At 39.3% G+C, this 23,156-nt stretch overlaps 1 protein-coding gene across 2 annotated transcripts in view; it reads left to right on the top strand.

Annotated features, from left to right (window-relative positions):
* The window catches only part of LOC140480033 (putative ferric-chelate reductase 1), a 57,763-nt gene that overhangs the window by 13,038 nt on the left and 21,569 nt on the right, over nt 1-23,156 (top strand). For both annotated transcript variants that reach the window (XM_072574571.1, XM_072574572.1), the window contains exons 4-12: nt 4,079-4,167; nt 6,753-6,882; nt 8,086-8,271; nt 9,323-9,424; nt 10,597-10,738; nt 14,009-14,122; nt 18,063-18,178; nt 18,813-18,899; nt 20,936-21,033. In XM_072574571.1, coding sequence (XP_072430672.1) covers nt 4,079-4,167; nt 6,753-6,882; nt 8,086-8,271; nt 9,323-9,424; nt 10,597-10,738; nt 14,009-14,122; nt 18,063-18,178; nt 18,813-18,899; nt 20,936-21,033 — 1,064 coding nt within the window. The remainder of the gene's footprint in view (nt 1-4,078; nt 4,168-6,752; nt 6,883-8,085; nt 8,272-9,322; nt 9,425-10,596; nt 10,739-14,008; nt 14,123-18,062; nt 18,179-18,812; nt 18,900-20,935; nt 21,034-23,156) is intronic.

The following is a 23,156-nucleotide window of genomic DNA, read 5'->3' as shown; positions in this document are numbered from 1 at the left end:
TGGTGACAATAGAATGAAAAATCCCTACAGTGCAGAAGCCGGCTATTTAGCTCAGAGTGACCCTCCAAAGAGCAATCCATCCAGACCCACGCCATCCATGCATTTCCCACGTCTAATTCTCCTAGGCTGCACACCCCCGGAAACTATGGGGCAATTTAACACAGCCAATCCACTTAACCTACAGATCTTTGAACTGCGATAGGAAGCCAGAGCGCACAGACACAGGGAGATTGTGCAAACTCTACACAGACAGTAATGTCAGGGTGGGGTCTTACTTGGGTCCCTGGCACTGTGAAGCAGCATGCTAACCACTGAGCTACCGCGTCACCCTTTTCTCTGGTCCGTGTTTTCCAGCAGTGAAGAACGTCAGATTTATTTCTAACACAATACTGCACTTAGGTACTTGCACTACTAGATACTTTTGAATTATAAGATACTCTTGTTTTTTTTTAAAAACTACCACCATCGCTTCCAATATGGGCAGAATGCAAATTTTATGTCAGAGCAAATAGTGAAACTGGTTAGGGAGGAGAATGTGAATAGAAGCAATTAAATCAGTTACTGGGGAAAAGGGTATCTGCATTGGATGCCTTCGTGAAAGAGGTAGACAGAAAGTGAAATTCTGTATCCACAGGGAATTGGGAGGCCCTTCAGCTGAACAGAGAATTAGACCAGAAACCTATAGTGGTCAATGCCAGTCATCACATCTTGAGAATCTAAGTGTACTGCTGCAAAAAGTTTAATGACCTTAGAATAATTATCTGAGTGAAATGTACCTCCAAATACCAGGTCTCAGGAGCTGCACCACTAGCCTCACACACTGAAATATGCTGTACACCAAACACCAACAATTACTATCAATCATAATTCATAATATGCATGTGCTTCACTTCATCCTCAATCGCATAACATTGTGTCAAAACTCACAGGCCAATCTCCCAACTTACACAACTCACTATTCTCCAACCACATCACCCGTGTGGATTGCATCCCACTCAGTACCACTTTCCTTTCCTTTGCAGGACAAGGCAGAGTATAACAAGAGGGCAAATAACCAGAGAAGGATCAGGTGGTCTTGCATGTCCTCACTCTGAGGGTGGAAATGGGGTTCTCCACCAGTGATGCAGCCATCACCAAGGCTGTAGTGAGTGGAGGGTGTGGAAGGGGTTAAAACAAAACAAAGGCAATTTAAACAAGACTGACAGGGTTAAAACAAATATGTGTGAAGCAGCACTGACCACAAATTGTTTCATTTGAAAAGCTAGGTGTTGAGCAGATAAAGATGTAGCAAACCACAATTTGCTTCATTTTAAGCAAAGAGGAAGCTGTGAACCACATTTAACCTCTGGGGCAAGAGTCTAAGGCAAAAGACCTTGTCTTAAGACGTAACCAAAGCAGAATATGATTGGTCTATTGCGTTGCCAAGGCTTGAAAATCAATATGTAATTGGTCAATAAGAAGAAACTGATATATGATTGACATGGATTTGTGTATAAAAATATGATTGTAACCTTCGAAAGGCAGACTCTCTGGGCAAGAGCGACTATTGTCCCTTGTAAGGATGAGTCCCTTGCATTGGCACTGTGTGTGTGTAACAAGAATACCATCATCTGACTAAACAAGGGGTTGAAACCATCGAAGTGATGTTATAATGATAGCTAATCTGAAGTTCAAGTTATGGAAAAGGGGGCGAATTATTATTTGGGAAATTGGCTGGGCAGAGAGACAGAGAGTGGGGAATAATGGTCAGGTAATATAATTGACAGCATGTGGCTAGTCGTGTACTGCAAGGATTTAAATGAAGCTTCAAGTATTCACAATTCACATAAAGACAAATTTTGTGAGCAATGTAGCGAGAAGCACAGCACTTAAAGCAAAAATTAATACATTGAATGAATGATCAAAACAGTAACAAATAGATTTCAAAAGTGCCAAATGTCAGGTCTCCCACATCAGATCTAAAACAAACAGAACTATGCACTTTCTAAACAGTGAAAAACTGAAGCAATTAAAATCCTAAGAGGCTTTGGGATTCTGATACATAGATCTTTAAATTAGTGGAAAACAATCAAGAAGAATTCTGATGTTTGTATGCGGAGAGTCTCAATGCAAAAGGGTAGAAGTTGTACTGCAACCATAAAAAAGATAAGGTTAGAGCACACCTGAAGGTTAGAGTACAATGAGCAGCGCTTTGGAGCACACTTTTGGAAAGATATATTGGTCTTAGAGAGAATGTAGAGTAGAATCAGAAGAAGTCACAAGACAAGTCCAGACCTCGGTCCAGATTTTTGCGGGGTTGAGAGGACCCACTGGAATTTCAAAACTGGTATTTGGGACCCAAGTTCCCTCTCAATTCCCTACGGATCCCAATTTTGTAAGGGAAAGTAGTGGAGGTGTCATTTACACATAAGAGAAACTAAAAATCAGCAGGGCCATTTGAACTTAGTGCTGAGCTCAGACAAAACTCATTTTGGTTGTTACAAGGAACTTTACCCATGGTATTGGGGTCACAAATTTATGGAGCAGAGTAAATGCACTTGATAGGGATGATAGGAGATTGATAGGTCAGTTAAAATTTCATAATCTAAAGGTTTTTTTAAAAATCTCTAGTTGTTTAAGCATGTCTGTGGAAAGAATTATAAAGCTGACTGTCCAACTCAGCCGTTTGATTAATTGTTTGTTGACACTTGTCTATTGGTTGCTTATGAATGACTGGCTAATTATAAAAGTTACATTCATCTAAACAGGAGCTCTGGGTTTACAGTTTCACTGACAGTCTAATGGGGCTATTAATTAAAAGTTTAGTTGCCTTTGTGATGTGAACAAATGTTTACTTCTTTTCCTTAGTGATTAGCCACTTAAGATTTGAAATATTTAAATGAGCTTCAAGAATGAGCATTTATTTCATATCATGAAGGCCACATTTAATGTTTAGAGTATTATTTTGTTTCTTTGCAAAATGGATCCTGCACGTGATGGAGACTGGGTAAGTTGAAATGGAGGAAATAGGGCCATGGGTAGGTTGCATGGAGTAATGGGTTGGGATGAAGACTACAAGGAGTCAGTGGGGATATGGGTTTGCATGGGGGCTACAGGGAGTCATATGTTAGGTGGCACAAGAATTGGAATGAGGAGTGTGTGAGTGGGAAGGAGGCATGGTGTCAGGGGTGACGGCTGGAGGGCCTTAAATGTCACAGTATATCTGGAATGAAATCAGAGAATCGAGAGGAACCTTTCAACTAAGCACACAGATTGCTGGAGAAACTCAGCAGATTTAGCAGCATCCCTGAAGAGAGAGAGTTAGTGTTTGAGTCTGATATGAATCGTTGATGCTGCCAGACCTACTGAGATTTTCCAGCATCTTTTCAGTGTGTGTTTGTTTCATATTTCCAGCATCTGCAGAATTTTGCTTTTATTTAATCCCTTTACCCAGCCTGCCTTTATACTGAGACATTTTTGTGGGCACTTCAGCTCCTCTTCCAGGGGTTTTAGGCCCACCTGTACCCTGTACCTGTCACACCATATTAGAGATCCCTCCATCTGAGCACTTGGCTATCAGCTGAGAGATTTTCCAACTTGAACCACCGACAGCAACATCAAAACCTCATTGCCAGGACTCGAAGGTCAAATTATAAGGATAAATTATTCCAACGAGAGTCATGCCACCTGAGATTTAGAAGATTAGAGGGTGAATTAATCCAAATTTCCCAGATATTAAGATGAAATAACTAGATTTTCCACTGAGGTCAGGAGTCAAGGACTGGGAGGCTCATTCTAAACCTTACAGCAAGGTCGTTCAAGAATGATGTGTGGAAACACTGTGACACACAAATAGGTTCGAAGTCTTAAAGACTCGTTTTGCCAAGAGTAATTGATGCAACATCCAATATCAACTTGACATGTGAGAAAATGTTTGGTTAATTTAAGATAACAAGGGATATGGGACCAAGACAAATGGAAGAGTTATGCTATAGACAACACAATTTTGTTGTGAAAGATGGAGGAACAAATACTAAATGCCCTATTTCTGTTTGTATGGTTGGTATTGATGGATTTGTGTACAAACCTTTCTTCACAGAGTTCTGCTGTAAGTCAGAGGTCCGCAAGTAATAAAGCAGAGATCATTGTTAATTGGATTGCACCGGATACAGGAAACATTCAATTCAGGTAGTTTGTTTTGTAAATGATATCATTGTCTTTTATATTTGCTATCTTTCATTTTCACCACACAATAACCACCCCCTCTCCCCATGCACCCTGACCACCTTCATTCACAACTTCTGACAATCAATCTCATGATCTGACGGTGAACTCTAGCAGATCAGTTTCTCCCACCTAATAAGTTTTCTTGTCCTTTCCAAAATGAATGTCCTGCTGAAATCTCTCTCCAGATTGACAAACACATTATATGTGTATTTGAATGAAGAATCTAGAACACAACTAAGACTTTGCAAAAGCAAACTTCAGCAAGCTGTTGAGAGACAGGTACAGGAGAAGGACACAAACCTGATCAGAGACAGCAACGACAGAGGATGAGAAAAGGAGGCAGAGTGGTAGTGGTGGGAGCAATGATTTATGGGCGGCACGATGGCACAGTGGTTAGCACTGCTGCCTCACTGCGCCAGAGATCCGGGTTCAATTCCCGCCTCAGGCGACTGACTGTGTGGAGTTTGCACATTCTCCCCGTGTGTCTGCGTGGGTTTCCTCCGGGTGCTCCGGTTTCCTCCCACAGTCCAAAGATGTGCAGGTCAGGTGAATTGGCCATGCTAAATTGCCCGTAGTGTTAGGTGAAGGGGTAGATGTAGGGGTATGGGTGGGTTGCGCTTCGGCGGGGCGGTGTGGACTTGTTGGGCCGAAGGGCCTGCTTCCACACTGTAAGTAATCTAATCTAATCGAAACTGATTAGAGGCAGTAGCAGTGGAGATCAGGAGAAAGAGAGAGAGAGTGTCGGGGAAGAGTACAGACCCTTTTAAAAAGCTCTCCATCCTTCTCCAACTCTCTCTGTTTCTTATTCTTAGCTCTTGCTGCTGACTCGTCTGCTAATTAAGTGGTGAGAGTGTGTTGCTGGAAAAGCACAGCAGGTCAGGTAGCATCCGAAGAGCAGGAAAACCAAAGTTCCTGATGAAGGGCTCCGGCTCAAAACATCGATTTTCCTGCTGCTTGGATGCTACCTGACCTGCTGTGCTTTTCCAGCAACACACTCTCAACTCTGATCTTCAGCATCTGCAGAACTCACTGTCTTCTTGCTAATTGAGTAAAGTGTTCATTATTTTTATAGCAAGTTGATAATTTCTAAATCATAAAAAGAATGCAAAATAACAAATATTTCACCATTTATAAAAACTATTTCTATGATGTTTTGACAGTAATGGGATACACTAGGTAAGTACCCCAGTGATTCAGCAAAATTGCTGATGCTAGAATCTAAAGTTTGCATGCAATTAAAATGTTTTAATGATATGAAATAAAACCTAAACCAAACTTAATTCAATCAGCTGAATTCCAACTTCCCACTGCTGAAGTCTAACTTCAGGGAGATAAGGTTCAATTTCCAGAGAACCGTTCTGGCTAGTTTTCTTTTCTGTCTCTCTCCCCACAGCTGCATGTCTCCTCGCAATAAAAATGCACAACACTGCACATCGCAGACACAACAAACTCCGTCTCACACTCTCCATTTCTGAGACTTTTCACCCAATCTCTTCCTTTTCCTCTCTCATTTGTGTTTTTTTATTCCTTTCACAACCTCAATCTCTCTTTGCCTTTCTGTCTTGTTTATTGTTTCCTTTTCTCTCTCTCTCTCCTCTTCCCAAATTTGTGTCAATATGCGCCTGTCCCTCCCCATTTTTTTTTCTTCCTGTCTTATATTACCCTGTTTGGGTTTGTGTACCTCTCCCTCGCTCCCTAGTTTTTTTCTGCCTTTTTTCTCTACTTTCCCACTTTCTGTTTTCCTGTCTCCCCCTCTGTTTGCTAGCTTCTGTTTCTCTCCTCGTAGCTCTTGTTCCTCCCCTGACCTATTACTCTGACCCTAATCCACACTCATAAACAGTAATACAGCCTGATTTCTTCTTCAATGAACAGTATGGCACAGAAATAGGCCCCTGAGCCCACCAAGACTGTGCCAACACAAGATGCCTGTCTAAACTAAAACACTTGCTTCTGTGTAGTCCATCTGCCTCCATTCCCTGCCTATTCATATATCAGTCAAAATGGCTCTTCGACATTTGTATTGTATCTGCCTCCACAACTCCTCTAACAGCTCATTCCAGGCAATTATCACCCTTTTTTTAAAGAAAAAGCTGACTTCTCACATTTCCTTTAAACTTACTTCCTTCCTTCTGGCAGGATTCTAACAGTTTAGGTTGATTATATATAGCTAGTAGTAGCTTTTAACTACACATCACCAATATCTGGAGACCCATTACCAATTCTGATAGACTCGTGTTCAAAGCAGAAAGATTGGGAACCTTTATGTAAATGGACTTGAGGCTAATCTGTCTGTAATATATCTGGCTGGCTACTCCCATACTGAAATTGAAAATGCAAATTCCACAGGATCCTAGCTATTGCCTCCTTTTTAAAAAGAGAAATATAAACTGAGCCAATCGTTTTAAAAAATGCCATTGCTAAGACCATTTATAAAGCCTTAATTTAGCATGTATCTTTAACTGGCAGGTTACAACATTTCCAATCCTCACTCTGGTTATAGGAACAATGTTTGTTTTTAATCATTCATAACACCTTTTGTATTTTAGAGCCACTTTTGTGCAATCATTTTCAACATTTTGGATGGATGTCAGAAGTCAAACCATTGAAAGATCTGGCAGCAATGTGCCTTCTCCTACTATGACCACTCCTCTGAACACCATCACTCTATCTCAGGGGGTCAGTATAATCTCAAACTTTGATGTAAATACAGATTCGATAAATCATGATCGTTTAATGCGTATGAGCTGCCATATATTCTTCTTAGTAGCCAATTAGTAGAAACATTCACCAGTAAGGGACAAAAGTGATTGAACTGTACAACTGGATTCATGAAGGATCATATTTGGCTTGTGTATCTGCTGATTTGTGTAACCTATTTTGTTACCCTATACATAAATTGACAAACCTGCTTTCTGAACTCCTTTCCAAACAGTGGTCATTATTTTCATAGCTAAATATCCAAATAACACTCTGTGTAAAATGACTTCAAACTTTTCCTATTTGTCCTAACAATAATTCTGAGTCAATATAAGTCCTTGCACATCCTATCTCTACGTACTTTGTTAGCCAATGGAAAGTTCTATTATTATGTGCCTTCTCAAAGCCTTCAGTGGTGTAGGAAGCTCATATTCAATGCCATCACCACCCAATCCTCTTTCTTATACTTGTGGCAGAACTCACCGGAAGCTGTTTTACTGCACAGAGTTTATTTAAACAACATACTAAAGCCAACAGTCTACAGAATCTATTTAAACAAATTCTACATCTAAAACAGTATTATCTCCTGATAAAGGGAGGATAGTTTCTCAAGCAAAATTCTGTGGGTGCAGGGGATAGTTGCATACAAATTTAGATACAAAAAAAATCCTGCTTCCTTTCTGTAAGTGTGATTGACAAGAGAGTTATCCAATCACCTCTATTCTGTAAGGGAACTGAAGTAAGTCTGAGTGCAGCCAGTGTCCACACAATCTCCACTGGCATTTTATAGTCTTTTCATTCCAACATGGCATTCCAACATCTTGTTTCCACAAGTCCAAATTTCTCTTCTCTTTTACTTATGGATATTATTATTTACTGACTGTATAAACTTCACATTTCTCTAGATTGGAACAAAATTGGCTCTCTGTTTTCCTTTGTCTTGTAATTTTCTCTGATTTGCGATATACAGTAATTTTGACTTCACCCCCTTTCTTGACCCATCTACACATCAAAATACGTAGTTTTGAAATAGATTTTTGGGACCCACATGTCAATAAATGAACACTCCAAAATAGCTTGCCAGCAAGCAATTATTCTAATGCCAAGGAATAGAGCATGATGTCTGCTGCATATTCTAAAAACTATGTCATTTATCGCCACCTTCCTTCTGTTTAAATCCAGATCTCTAGTAATGGATGTGGCAGCACCAAATTTTGTTTCAGTAACCCTGCACAGTGCAATCCAGCCAGCGACCCAAACTGTTTCTTTATGTCATCTACTCCGAAGGGTAGCCAAGGCTTGCAATTTGAAATGAGTGGAAGGTCAACTGGCTATATCTCGATTGGTTTTTCAGACGACCGGATAATGGTAAGAAATCTTGGAAGAAGATTTGAATTTGGAAGAATTCATTGGAATTTAGAACAATGAGGGGGGGAATCATATCGAAACATGTACAATTATGAAGGGAATAGATAAGATAGAAGCAGGGGGGTTGTTTCCATTGGTGGATGAAACTAGAATGAGGGGGCGTAGCCGTAAAATAAGGGGCAGTGGATTTAGAACTGAGTTGAAGAACATCTTCATCCAAAGGGTTATGAATCTGTGGAGAGCCCTGTCCAGTGAGCAACGGAGGCTATCTCCTTGAATGTTTCTAAGGCAAAGATAGATACATTTTTGAACAGTAAAAAAAATTAAGGGTTATGGTGAGCGGATGGGCAGTTGGGGCTGAGTCCACAAAAAGATCAGCCACAATCTTATTGAATAGCGGAGCAGGCTTGATGGACCCAATGGATTACTCCTACTCCTATTTCTTACATCCTTATTTAAGATAGAATGTATTTGACACAAGTCTCGGAAGTAGTCATTTTTGGTCAAAGAGTCATATTCCAAGTTGGCAGAGCTATGTAGTTTGATGCAGTTAGTATTGTGATACCTGACAGAGATGTCCCCCAAATTATATTAGAAAAAAGTAAAAAAATTAATTCATGTGACCAACAATACAGGATAGCGAGCTTCCAGTTGAGTTGAAATATCAGTGTGACTGCAAGTCATTTCCCCCAAATGGTTAGATACTTTTTCTTCTCTCTTCAGCTAAATTAGAATAGGAGTTGGGAGCTGGGGGTGCAAGAAATGGTAGAGAGATAATAAAAGGTAACATTATTTTATTTTAACGTTTAAAGTATTCCTGCGATGTTCTCTTTTAATATCCATTGAATATTATATATCTTTCAGAATGAATGTGTTTCTCACTTAATTCAAGATTGCTGCCTGATATAAACTAAATTCCCAATTATGCAAGTGCATTTAACTCCAAAATAATATATTTGAATGACTTAAAATGCCATGCCTGACGATTTCCATAAAGGTTCTTTTGTGTGAAGTATCCTGTCATTGTCTACTCTTCCATTTTTTAACCTAGGGAAATGATGATATCTACATTTGTGGTATGGATGTCTCTGGGAATATACAAGTACAGCATGCCTATTCCACAGGAAAAGTGCGTCCTCGCACAGAACCACTGGTAACAAGCTTTAACTTATCCACAAATTAAATAGACAAAGTCTTTTCCCTGGGGTGGGGAAGTCCAGAACTGGAGGGCATAGCTTTAGGGTGAGAGGGGAAAGATATAAAAGAGACGTAAGAGGCAACTTTTTCACACACAGGGTGGTGCGTGTGGATGGGTATGTGAATAGGAAGGGTTTAGAGGGATATGGGCCAAGTGCTGGCAAATGGTTGAGATATCTGGTCGGCATGGACGAGCTGGACTGAAGGGTCTGATTCCATGCTGCACATCTCTATGACTCTGACTCTAAATAGATTGTATGCATGGCATCATTGTGCACCATTATATACTTCAGTAGAGCCTAGTGAAAACGGTTTCACTCTTTGGCTTCAATGTGTGGTCTTTGAGTCCCAAATCAGGGACTGCGCTGAAACCTGAACTCTCAAATGCACTGTTGACATCTGGATTAACATGCAACATGCAGTACAATTTACACTAGACAATTCATCAGATCAAGTGCCCTGATTTTGAAATGGGTTCCTGAACTGCACGTTATGCAATATTATTACACAGCAGCGATTTCCCTGAAATGACTGCTTCATACCCATAGTGTGTGCTTGCCTTTCAAAGGGCTTTCAAAGTTTGAGGGCAAGAAGAATGATATTTCACTGAAATATTGAAAAATCATTGCAGGTGTGAGAGAACACCACCATCTTGTAACATTGTCTCAATTACTTTTAAAACTGAAATTTGAAAAAGGCTACTGCTACCAGGCCACCACTTCAGGCTATCAATGGAGGTCCTGGTGCTGTGTGGCCTCTGACAATTGACTTTAATAAACCATTTATTTACCTTAATTGTTTACCACTGATTGTAGATCTGTGGTAGCCTCTTATTTCCAATTCCATCACTGGGAAAAATGGCTTGGAGTGGGATGGTGTTAGCAAGGGTTTGGAGGGATATGGGCTGGGTACTGGCAGGTGGGACTAGTTTGGGTTGGGATGTCTGGTTGGCATGGATGAGTTGCGCCGAAGGGTCTGTTTCCATGCTGTACATCTCTATGACTCTATGATTGTATGCTCACTGGTGGCATGACATTTCACATGCACTTGCCTCTATATGATGGTGAAAATTGTGCTCATAATGTTTGTTCATTACCATTAAGATGCCAATGGATTATTCATATACAGGGCGAAGTGGACAATATAAATGTTGCTAATGAAAATGGAATCATTCAGTGCACATTTGTCACAAGAAACAACATATCAACAGTACAAAGAGCTGCCAACAACCAGTACTATTTATTCTTTGCGTATGGGCGTTCAGCTGGTGGTAAGTACTGTAATGAGAGTCCAAATAAACAATTCTGTTTCATGTCTTTTGTTTTCAATGCAGCATCCAATGTATTGTGTTCTATTTAAAGATTAGATCAGTAATTGAGTTAAAACTCGAAACTCTTCCATTTACTTCAAGGTACTCCTCAGCGGTCTTATCATCCGCAGCTCTATTTATTTTTGTTTTGTTTGGATTTATATAACTTTGATTTTTTTTCCTCAACAGTAGAAAGAAACTATTAATCTTTCGGTTTAACTTTACATGCTATGAGCATGTAAAGTTTTGGTGCATGTATGGAAAACACATGTTAAATGCTTGGTGCCTGGTGTATCGGCTCATTTGGAATGACGACAAAACTATGTGCATTTGTTGAAGTAACTCCTCTGAAACTGACAGAAGCTTCTGGAGTTTGCACACACGCAGTTAAACATGAGAGTTCAGAAATTGTTGTGATGGATTCAATGCATTCCATTGGATGTGCTATTGAAACCCAGCAAACTGCAAATCAAATATAATTCTTTGAACTGATAAGACCTAAATTTTTTTACAAAGTTTAAAAATCACACAACACCAGGTTATAGTCCAATAGGTTTAATTGGAAGCACCAGCCTTCAGAGCGCCGCTCCTTCATCCTGATTAAGGAGCAGCACTCCGAAAGCTAGTGCTTCCAATTAAACCTGTTGGGCTATAACCTGGTGTTGTGTGATTTTTAACTTTATACACACCAGTCCAGCACCGGCATCTCTAAATCATAACTTTTTTTACAATCTTGTTTGAAATACCATGGATTTTGGACAGCTTAATAAATTCGTAAATACTGCTGAGAAATGTCTCTGGCCCGGAGAATTTCCATTTTATATCTACTTCTTGCTTTTTCAAATTTCTGAGATTTCGGCTTCTATGTTCATTCTATAACTATTCATTTTTCACACTCAAATTTTAAATATAGAAGAAAAATTCAGAGCATTTTGTTTTCCATCTTTCTATCTGTGAAAGGACATTAATGTGACAGGCTGTCGTCACTGTTGCTAGATACCTGGATCTCTTTTTGAGTTAACATTCGATTCAGTCTACTATAATGAAAGGCAAAATCCACTCAACAGATATCAATCAATTTCCCTGAGCGGACTTCTTTGATATCAATGGCAAACATCTCACTTCACTACAGTGCCCAACATTAATATGCATATTTCTAATCTGCTGTTGGCTAACGACTGGTCTATGTTTTTGTGAATTCTTTTGCTGAAGGTTATTCAACTTGAGTGGAGGGAAGAGGACAGCATAACAATGCAGTATGAGTGGGTCAATTACATTTTCACCAAATCTCTTTATAAACCAAGTTGCATATTATCGTTCATACCAAATGAAAATGAAAACCACAAATATTTTGCTATTGGTAGCTATGCAAATGTAATGCAACATCTGATGTACCTCAGTCAATTGCACTGTCTCACCTTTTTGAGTCTGAATGTAATGAGTTCAAGTTTCGCCCAGAAGCTTGAACACAAAAAACAAGACTGATACTCTACAGGAACCCTGTCAGACTTTTCAGATGAGAGGTTAAACTGCATTGTTTCAGTTGGGTGGACTCAGCACTTCAGATACTATTATGTATATTTCAGTCTGAACCTAATCACACATTACATACTGAAGGATATGGGAATACTGTGGAAAAATGGGGTTGATATGAAAGCTCATCTGGACCTTATCGAAAGATGGAGCAAACTCTCAAGGTTGAACAGCCTACTTTTACTCTTATTTCTTTTGTCTTTATGTTCTATGAGACCCTAGGGTCTATTTTGAAGAAGAGCAAGAAAGATATTCATGGATTGTACTCAATAAACATGACTAAACCAGATTACCTAGTTATTATCACATGCACACCAGCATATGAGTTAGTAAAAAAAATGTGTCACATGTTCCCTTCAAGCCTGCTGCCCCATTTTATATGTTTATGGCTCATATAGTTTTGGCCTCCACTTCATTTTCCTACCTACTTCCAATACTCTTTGATGCCCATGCAGTCCCATGCGCAGATTGCCTACTCCATTTCTTATACTATACTAATGACTACACTTGACAATATCTTCAAGTGGGCTGATGCTGTGAAAAATACAGCAGTATGCAAATTTTCTCTTCCCTCTCTTTTTTTTTCTGTCTCTTGTTTCTCTTTCTGTCTCCCATTGTATCTTTCTCTCCTTTGCTGTCTCCCTAACATCCCAAGATTCTACACAGTTAAAATCCACACTTAACGATGGTATGTAAATCAGTTAGGTATGAAGGTACTCTTCAGGCTTGGAAATGTAAATTTTGAAAAACATTTAAATGTAGAGAATGAGCAATAATAGGAAGAAGTTTCAGAGAAGAGATGCACCGATAATTAAGAGCAAAGTAACAAGGTAGGATTAAAAAGCTGGAAGTCATTCCTGAAGTCAGGTGTTACCAGACGTGGAGGAATTTGTAAAGCGGTATAATAAAGGTTAAGGAACACCAGTGTAATGGTGGACAAAAACACCGTGGTGAACTTGATCTGAGCAGTAAAGCTTAGTTCCAGCTGGAATTTATATAGAATGGGACGCCAGTGAAGAGGTGGCTGGATTAAGTCAGGAGACAAAGATAATATTCTGCAGTGGAGTGAATGATAAAGCAAAGACTAGGAATACTTCATGGGGGAAGGTAGTAATGGAGGGAATGTCATTTAAAAGTCAAGTCAAATGAGAAACTGAGTGATGTACTGGCTAAGCAAGTAACTGGGAATGAGTCAAGAAACTTTTGATAAGAATTAATCTGCAAGAATTCAGTCTTGACAATGTTCAGTTCAAGAAAGTTATATTCATCCACAGCTTGATAATGGAGAAGCTAATTGACAACACTGATGGTGCGAGTATTAGAGAAGCAGAGTTCAGTGTTATCAACATTCCCAATGCCAATAAAAAACATAAATGTAATTGTGGAGATCAAAGTTGGCAACTTGAATTACTTTTGAGGTGACTGAAAGGATGGTATATTAAAGCTATTCCTAAGAATGGACTGGTTACATTGGAACAGAAAGAAGTGGAACCAAATAAAAAGGGTCACAAGGAGGTGGATTGTTATAAAAGGAAGCAAAGTGAAAAAATTTACTTTTTGAAATGATAGGAATATTACCTGCCATGGTTGCATTTGCAAAGATTGATGTGGTAAGTAATGTCCCGTTCTGGGATCATTGAGAGTTTTTTTTCAATGTCTATTTCTAGCATAAATTTCAATATACTGCATATATTTCAGGGCAAATAGAGCTGCATCCAGAGATCCCATTCATCTCAACAGAGAAAGTGGATGTTACAGTTGTACAGTTAATTGGTGGCAACAACAACAGATCAATTCTCATCAGGACTCATGGTAAGGAATGTGAAAGCAGTTTAATAACTATAAGAACTACATCCAAGTCAATTCAGTTATCAATATGGAGTTAATTATTATTGTTTCTTTACTGTAAATTGAAGCTACTCACAAACCATATTGTGCTGTACACCAGATCCTTTTCAATGTGACTGTATACAGTAGCGCCTCGACATACGAATGACCCCGTTCATGAACAAATCAGTTTATGAACAGGATTGTACGTAAAATTTTGCTTCAACATACGTACAAAATTCAAGGTGTGAATGAAGGGACAAACACAAAATGTCCGTGTGCGACCATGTGGTTTCATTGTTCTGCTTTGCTATGCGCTTGTTGAATGCAAAAGCCCTCAGGCCCCACGTGATCTCATTCAGTTCGTCTTTGGCGCATGCGCTGTGAACAGCCATCCAAGCATTCTTACGCTATCCGAACAACGGGAAAAATTGATTCAGTTTGCGAACTTTTCGGTTTGCAAACCGGGTCCCGGAACGGATTAAGTTCATAAGTCAAGGCGTTACTGTACTTTACACATCAGCGCAAATCAAAATTTTAACTTTGTGCTCATTGAGCGATTGTATGACAGTTCTTCTAAAGGCAAGTGTGATGTTGTAGGCATTATACATTTGACGTATGGACCTGAAATGGATTACCTTGTTTGCTGAGGTATCCAGCAATAATATTTATCTTTTGGTGACAGGATAGCTTTTTTTATTGTTGAGGAGCCAAGGTGAAGGCTCAAGAGCCATCAGATAGGCTACGACCTCAGTTGTAAAGATTGAAAGGGATTTGATAAATTGTGAAACGTGGAACTGTAGATTCTAAGTTTGTTTTTTTTTAATGCCTGGAAACTGTGTTGATGGAAAATGGAATTTGGAAGATGTTGCTATGTATTATTTCCACAATCCACTTATACAACGTGACCTTTAAATTGATACATTGCCAAACACATTTGACCTTCATTTTTTCATTTATTCGTTCATGTGATCACAGACTAGGCTAACATGTATTGCCCATCCCAGTGAGCAGTTAAGAGTTTACCATATTACAGTGGGTATTCCTGAAGGACATTAGTGAACCACATGGGTTTGTCCAACAATTGATAATGGATTCATGGTCATCATTAGACTCTTAATTCCAGATTTTTTTATTGGATTCAAATCCCACCATTAGCTGTGGCAGGATTCAAGCCAGGTCCCCAGAACATTACCTGGGTCTCTGGATTAACAGTCCAGCTATAATACCTTGCCAGATTTATAATCTTGCAAGCTGGATCCAGGGCTTCAAATCTTCTAGTGAGATTTGTGGCATAGCAAATGAATCATAACAGAGTATAAAGTATGAATATTAAATATGAAACTAAGTTATTTGTGGTGGTTACCCAATTGGAATATAAAAATAAGGCTTTTATTGGGAGTGAATGTATGAACTTCAGGACTCAACAGAATGCATTTTAGTTGTCTAACATGCTTTACCAGAAGTAGGTCTATGTTGTTATTGTCAATTGGAGGCCAGTAGTCGTGGCGTTGGAAGTGTTATCAGCATAAATGAGAATCCTTGGTGAACTAATAGATTAGGTTCTGAGTAATGTGAGTAATGTGGCCAACCTGAAAGAACTTTGTGTTGCAAAGTAGGAATACCGTGCTGAATCATGCCTGTTTTGTGCATTCATTTGTTTTTCATTTTACTAAGCCGTCTTTCGTTCGTGTAAGATACAGTTTTGGTTATTTATTTGTATATCATGTAAAATTTGGAGTAAAAACTTCTCAAATGAAAATATCCTAAAGTCCAAAAAATGGTAGCTCCAATTCATTGATTCGTTTGTGCTAACTTTATGGGTGATAACCACCTGCATGCTTAAGATCACAGAATTACCCCTGACAGATATTTGTCTCAATTAAGATCCCAGAGAATGAGAGTCAAAACAGAGGGCAGAGTTAGAAAAAAAAATTGATTGTGTTTAGATTGTTGAACCAGTATGTACTGTGCTGATCCTCTCCATCGAAGTGTAAAAATGCCATTGTATGCATACAACATTAAATTATGTTGCCAATTAGCCAAGATTCACTTTAATGAATAATTACCAATTTCATTTTTTTTGTGGTTTGAGAAAGAGGGGGCAAAAGTTCTTAAACAATTTTTAAATTTTTTTTTCTTTGATCTGTCCATCTACTTAAACATTGGAGAATAAGATGAAAGGGCATATATAAAACCCCATCCTTTCCATTTGCTGTTGTCCAGACAGGATATTTAACAGTGATTGTAGTGATTGTACCTGGCATTGCATTCAGCAGACAGTAGTTTCTCACATTTTGGTTTATGTTTGGAAGCCTCCAATGGAACTCTTGAATGAGATTTTGAAGTGTACAAAACTCATTTTGTTGTACAGGGTCAGGCCCAAAATTGTCAATGGTTTGTTTCCATAATTTGAGGCATTTTTACATGAAGGACTTATCAACCTGATTCTCAATCCTTGACCAGTAGAACTGGTAATCTCCCTTTGCTTTGCTGTTGCTATCTTTAGAACTTGCTGCCTTGGGTCATGCCGACAGGAGCTATACTCAAACCAGTGTAGCTCTGATTGCATTGGATGCACACAAGTCTTTTCACTATGTCAAAGCATAATTTTTACAGAAGGTCTTTTCATATATAAAATAATTTTAAAAGCTTTCACGAGTTGTGGGTCACTGGCGAGACCAACATTTGTCACCCATCCTGAATTTCCCCCAGATTAGGTGGCAATTTATAGTCAACCACATTCCTGTGGGTCTGGAGTCACATGTAAGGCAAACTGGGTGAATATGGCAAATTTCCTTCCATTAGTAAACTACATGATTTTTTTAAACAATATTCAATAATAATTTCATTGGTTGCCATCTTTGATACCAACTTTATGTTCCAGATTTATTAATTTAAATTCCACCAGCTGCTGGGGTGTGATTTGAGTCTGACCCCAGAGTGTTAGCCTGGTACTCTGGATTAATAGTATAGTGACATTATAATAGTGCTATTAATCCTTCCGACATGTTTCAGAGAATTAAGATTAAAATGAACACATAGTGAGTCATACAGTACAGAACCATACCCTACGGTCCAAGCAGTCCATGCTGAGCATAATCCTAAACTAAACTATCTGCCTGCATTTGGCCTACATTCCTCCAAACATTATTAATGTACTTTTCTAAATTCTGTTTAAATGTTCTAACTGTACCCACATCAACTACTTCCACACACACACACACGCACACCTCCCTACTTGAAAATAATTGCCCCTCATGTCCTTTTTAAATCTTTCTCCTCTCACCTTAAAGAATGAGAGGTCATCAAAATGATGTGTTTTGAGAAGGTTGACCAGACAAATTGAAGGTTTCAAAAGTGGCATCAACATGCCTGAAGGATTTTATTTTAACCATTTACATGGCGAAAGAAGAGAGGCATGTTCAAAAGGTGAGAGTAAGAGAACAGTGCAGGAGGAATTGTAGAAAAGATTGGAAAGATAAACATGAGTTAGACTGTGGAATAATTGAAGACAAATAAATGAACTTCAAGTTTAATGCCCTGAAGAATGCAGAATCAATATAGGTCAATATGGATATGACTTGAAGGCAAGTGAGTCAATTTACAGGCAGTTAGCTTTCGAACAGGTTGAACTTTATTGATGATGGAAGGCTGGCAAGGAGATATTGAAGATTTGTGATAGAATTTAATGGTTTCTGCAGAGGAGAGTTTGGTACCCTAATTACATGTGCGTTGGGAAGATGTGTAGATGACAATTGAAGTCCTTAAATGGACAAGTAATGCCTACTAGATTTATTCAATGCCATTAAATTCCATTCATTAAATCTAGAGGAACAGAGGAAGATAATGTTGCAAAGGTCTCGATAACAATTGGCCTTATCAAAAATATATAAAACCTCATCACATTTCTTCTGTTTTACAGCTGCACTGATGTTAATAGCCTGGATGACGGTTGGAAGCACTGGCATGATAATTGCCAAATTCTTTAAGAGTCTTGGTGGCCAAAAGAAGATTTGGGGCAAGAATCTTTGGTTTCAGGTAAGTTACAGAATGTTGATCATTTTGTTCATAATAATGAAAGAAAATGGCATTTTTTTTTTGCCCTCATTAAGTTTCAGTTCATTCTCATTTCTCAGAAATGTGTATCTTTTGATAGAAACTGGGCAAGTAATGAAGTAGCTTTGTAGCTTAAAAAAGAACAGAAAGAACTGCAGATGATGGAAATATGAAGCAAAAACAGAAATTGCTGGAAAATCTCAGCAAGTGTGGCAGCATCTGTGGAGAGAAATCAGAGTTAATATTTTGGGTCCAATAACCCTTCTACAAAACAGTCTGAGGAAGGGTCACTGGACCATAAATGTTAACTCTGATTTCTCTCCACAGATGCTTCCAGACCTGCTGAGATTTTCTAGCTTTATGTCTGTCTTAGTTTACTCTGTTATGTTTTGTAAAAGACTCTATTGCTACAATAATCTTGGCATTTGAGTTTAACAGTTTGGATACAATGGATTTAATTATTTACTTTTATGACATTGATTTGTGCTATAATCATGGCTTTTGGGAATAATAGTTATTTTTTGGAGAGGAAGTGTTTATTAATCATTGCTCTTGTTTATTGTAATGTGCATGTATTTTCATTAAAATATGTTCAATGATGCCTTTTCTTTTCCAGCTTCATTGGACTCTGATGATACTAACTGTTGTTCTAACAATCATTGGCTTTGTGCTGCCTTTTGTGCAGGTGAAAGGGTGGAGTTCTGTAAGTTGCTATCTTTACTTCATGTTTGAAAGCAAATGAAGCATAAGTGACTATCAAGCCATTTTAAAATGTTAATGTTATTGCTATTTTTCATTGGCTATCAGTACAAAAAAATTAAAATGTCATGCAACAGCTACTCTCCAGTTCAATTACACTTCTACTATATTATTTCATCATTCAAAATTACTTGCAACATTTACAGTTCCCGTGTCACAACAGGTTATTATTCATTGCAATACTCTGCAATTAGTAACCTTTAATCTTGTGAATGCTGTTTTTAATTAACAAATGGCAAAGTGTCTTCACATTTGCACTAGTCTTCTGTCATTGCAGGTTCATAGCTTCTTGAAAGTGGAGTCGCAGGTAGATAGGATAGTGAAGAAAGCATTTGGAATGCTTTCTTTTATTGGTCAGAGTATTTTGTACAGGAGTTAGGAGGTCATGTTGTAGCTGTACAGGACATTGGTTAGGCCACTGTTGGAATATTGTGTGCAATTCTGGTCTCCTTCCTATCGGAAAGATGTTGTGAAACTTGAAAGAGTTCTGAAAAGATTTACAAGGATGCTGCCAGGGTTGGGGGATTTGAGCTATAGGGAGAGGTTGAACAGGCTGGGGCTGTTTTCCCTGGAGCGTCGGAAGCCGAGGGGTGACCTCATTGAGGTTTACAAAATTGAGGGGCATGGATAGGGTAAATAGACAGTCTTTTCCCTGGGGTAGGGGAGTTCCAGAACTAGAGGGCATAGGTTTAGGGTGAGAGGTGAAAGATATAAAAGAAACCTAAGGGGCAACATTTTCACACAGAGGGTGGTATGTGTATGTAATGAGCTACCAGAGGAAGTGGTGGAGGCTGGTACAATTGTAACATTTAAGAGGCATTTGGATGGGTATATGATTAGGAAGGGTTTGGAGGGATATGGGCCAGGTGCTGGCAGGTGGGACTAGATTGGGTTGGGATATCTGGTCAGCATGGACAGGTTGGACTGAAGGGCCTGTTTCCATGCTGTACATCTCTATGACTCTATGACTCTATTGCACTTCAGCCTTCCCACCACTTGTGGCACTATTCTTCTCCAAAAAGCGATCACTTTTCAAGTTTACTCCAGCTTTTGGGAAACTGGATTCACTGGAAGTGATCTTTGGTATTGCGGACCCTAGCTGCTGGGTGGAGATTTCACAAGAGACTTGTGTGCCTCTTGCTAAATTACAAACCAGTCAGGTCATTGGCCAGGTCACTGACAGGCCTTTCTGAAATCAAGAGGCCAGCAGCCGGAGTCTTACCTATTAAAGGCTGCTGACCAATCTGGAACTCAGTGGCTTAACTGAGGAAGCTGTGGCTGCTGCAGAAATGTCAAGCCCTGGAGTCCCAGGATCGCAAAGTGACCAGGGTATGTAGTGTTCTGGGGATAGTTTCTTGAGTGAGAGTTTGCAGAGAGAGCATATGGGGTGTATGACTAGTCATAACGCCAGAAGTTTAGCTTTCAACAGGTTTCCCCACATCCCCTTGCCTTCTTTACTGATGCCATATCCTATGATCAGGCCCGAAGTGCCTTTAATTGCATTCCCCTGGGAGATGACAAGCTAGGATCTCGGTTTTAGCTCTTGTTCATGCTGGAGGCATTAGACCCACTTGTTTGCAGTTTGGTTTAGATGGCAGGATGAGGTCCTTAGTGGTCATTAATTGATGGTGAAGATGGAATGAGAAGACTGACCGATGTGCTACAGACCTCGTGCAACCTGATGATCCAAACCCATGGATGCATTTGTATAAGTGGGGATAAATTTCACTCACTACCTTTATAGCAGTTCACTTCCAATGGGATCAATGGTGTTTGCTGAATTGTCTAAAGTCTATGTTACTTTGATGACTAATACCTCAATTATTGATAAAACAACGTAGAACTAGAGAACATTTTATTAATAAAATTTATTCACTATTCTATTGTTACAGGAAATACCTTAATTCTTCACCTCAGTTAATATGTACCAGTTTTTGCTAGTTTTTTTTGTGTCCTTATGTTTCTGTGTTTCTCTTGCAGAGTGCTGGATCCCATCCTATATTGGGCTGTATTGTAATGGGTCTCTCACTGATTCAACCCACTGTAGCCTTTTGCCGACCTTCACCAGATCACAAGAGGTCAGTTTGAAAACACCTCATAATAGTCTGATGTATTTTGAATTATGGGTTTGTTCTGGATATCAGTTAACTATTTAAACAAAGGCAGATAAATGGATTCTCGTAACACGAGAAAGACTGACCAACCTGTAACAATTGGGGAAATGTATTCCTCTATGTTAGAAAATGAAATTCGACTTTATGAATGAGTCAGCTATTTAGTATTGTTTGTAACAATGTTGCGTCATGGAGTCATGAAGCACGGAAACAGACCTCTCAGTTCAACCAATCCATGCCAACCATAATTACAAACTAAACTGTCCCACCTGCCTGTGCTTGGCCCACATCCCTTCAAACATTTCTTGTTCATGTGCTTATTCAAATGTCTTTTAAACATAAATGTACCCACATCCACCACTTCCTCTAGAAAGTCATTCCACATATGAAACACTCTGTGAAAAGAAATTGCCCCTCGTGTCTTTTTTTTATACCTCTCTCCCCTCTCCTCCTTGGCTTTAAATCCTACATCCTAAGGAAATGGACACCTGCATTCACCTTATCTATGCCCCTTGTGATTTCATAAACCTCCTATGCTCCAGTAAAAAAAAAGGCCCAGCCTATCCAGCCTCTCCTTATAACTCAAACCTTCCATTCTCAGCAACATCCTGCTAAATCTTTTCTGAGCCTTCCACCTTAATAATATACTTCCTGTAACAGGCGACCAGAATTGTAAACAGTACTCTAGAAGAGGCCTCATGAACGTTCTGTACAACCTCAACATGACATCTCAACTCCTATACTCAGCGGTCTGAGCAATGAAGGCAAGCATGCTAACTGCCTCCTTAACCACCACTACATGTGATGCAAACTTCAAAGAATTATGTACCTGAACCTCTAGGTCTGTCTCATCTACAACACTATCTAAGGCCCTACTTTTAAGTCCTGCCCTTACTTGTTTTGCCAAAATGCAATAACTTGCATTTGTCCAAATTAAACCCCATCTGCCACTCCTCAGCTCACTTCCCCAATGTCTCAAGATCTCTTTGTAATCTTAGATAATTTATTTGTCGGCAGCACGGTGGTACAGTGGTTAGCACTGCTCCCTCACAGCACCAGAGACCTGGGTTCAGTTCCCACCTCAGGCAACTGTCTGTGTGGAGCTTGCACATTCTCCTGTGTCTGCGTGGGTTTCCTCCGGGTGCTCTGGTTTCTTCCCATAGTCCAAAAATGTGCAGGTTAGGTGAATTGGCCATGCTAAATTGCCCATAGTGTTAGGTGAAGGGGTAAATGTAGGGGAATGGATCTGGGTGGGTTGCTCTTCGGAGGGTCGGTGTTGACTTGTTGGGCCGAAGGGCCTGTTTCAACACTCTAATCTAATCTATTTCACTGTCCACTATATACGCCAATTTTGGTGTCATCCTGCTGCAGGAAAGTAAACTGTTGACAATTCTTTTTCATCTTACTATATTTCTGAGGAACCTTTTGTCATATAAAAGAGGTTGTATTAAACCTTCTGAACAATATGCTAATTGAAGCTTTCCTGGTTTAATTGCTGTTGTTATTGTAGCTTTTTCATTCTTGTTTGATGTACATCATTAACTGACTGAGATGAGTTGGGCAGACTACTAATGTATGAGAGCCTTTGCCTGATGACTGTTAAAATCCATTTTTATTGCTGATTTAAAACAGGATTTTTGAATGTTTTTTCAAGTTTTGTTTTCAAAGACCAAAGCAAATAGAATGCAATGAAAAATCTACTTTTATTCTAATCTTTGAGTCTCGAGAACACAAATAAGTGTTAAGGCAGAATTCCTATGTGACAGTCATTTGTTTATGAGCTCAGCAGCAGGTCCAAAAGTAATTGAAGTTAAATTACAAATGCCATAAAGTTACCTTGTTAACCAGCAAGGCCATTTTCACAGCACATTGAGTTCTCACTGGAAGGGAATTGATGGCAGGTTAACAGGCAACAAATTGGAATCTCAGCTTAGTTGGCAGCTTGTCCTGGTCCAATAATCTGCACACCAGCCTCATGGTCGCTAAGTGGTACTCAATCAAAGGCCAAGGGAATCCCCAGTTTGGAAACATCTTGCAATCAGCCCTTCAGCTGTTCAATAGGAATCAAAGTGCTCAGCTTGGGTGGA

The sequence above is a fragment of the Chiloscyllium punctatum genome, chromosome 7, assembly GCF_047496795.1.
Source record: "Chiloscyllium punctatum isolate Juve2018m chromosome 7, sChiPun1.3, whole genome shotgun sequence".
Classification (NCBI taxonomy): Eukaryota; Metazoa; Chordata; class Chondrichthyes; order Orectolobiformes; family Hemiscylliidae; genus Chiloscyllium; species Chiloscyllium punctatum.
The sequence above is the reverse complement of the archived record's forward strand: the minus strand, read 5'-3'. Positions and strand labels throughout refer to the sequence as shown.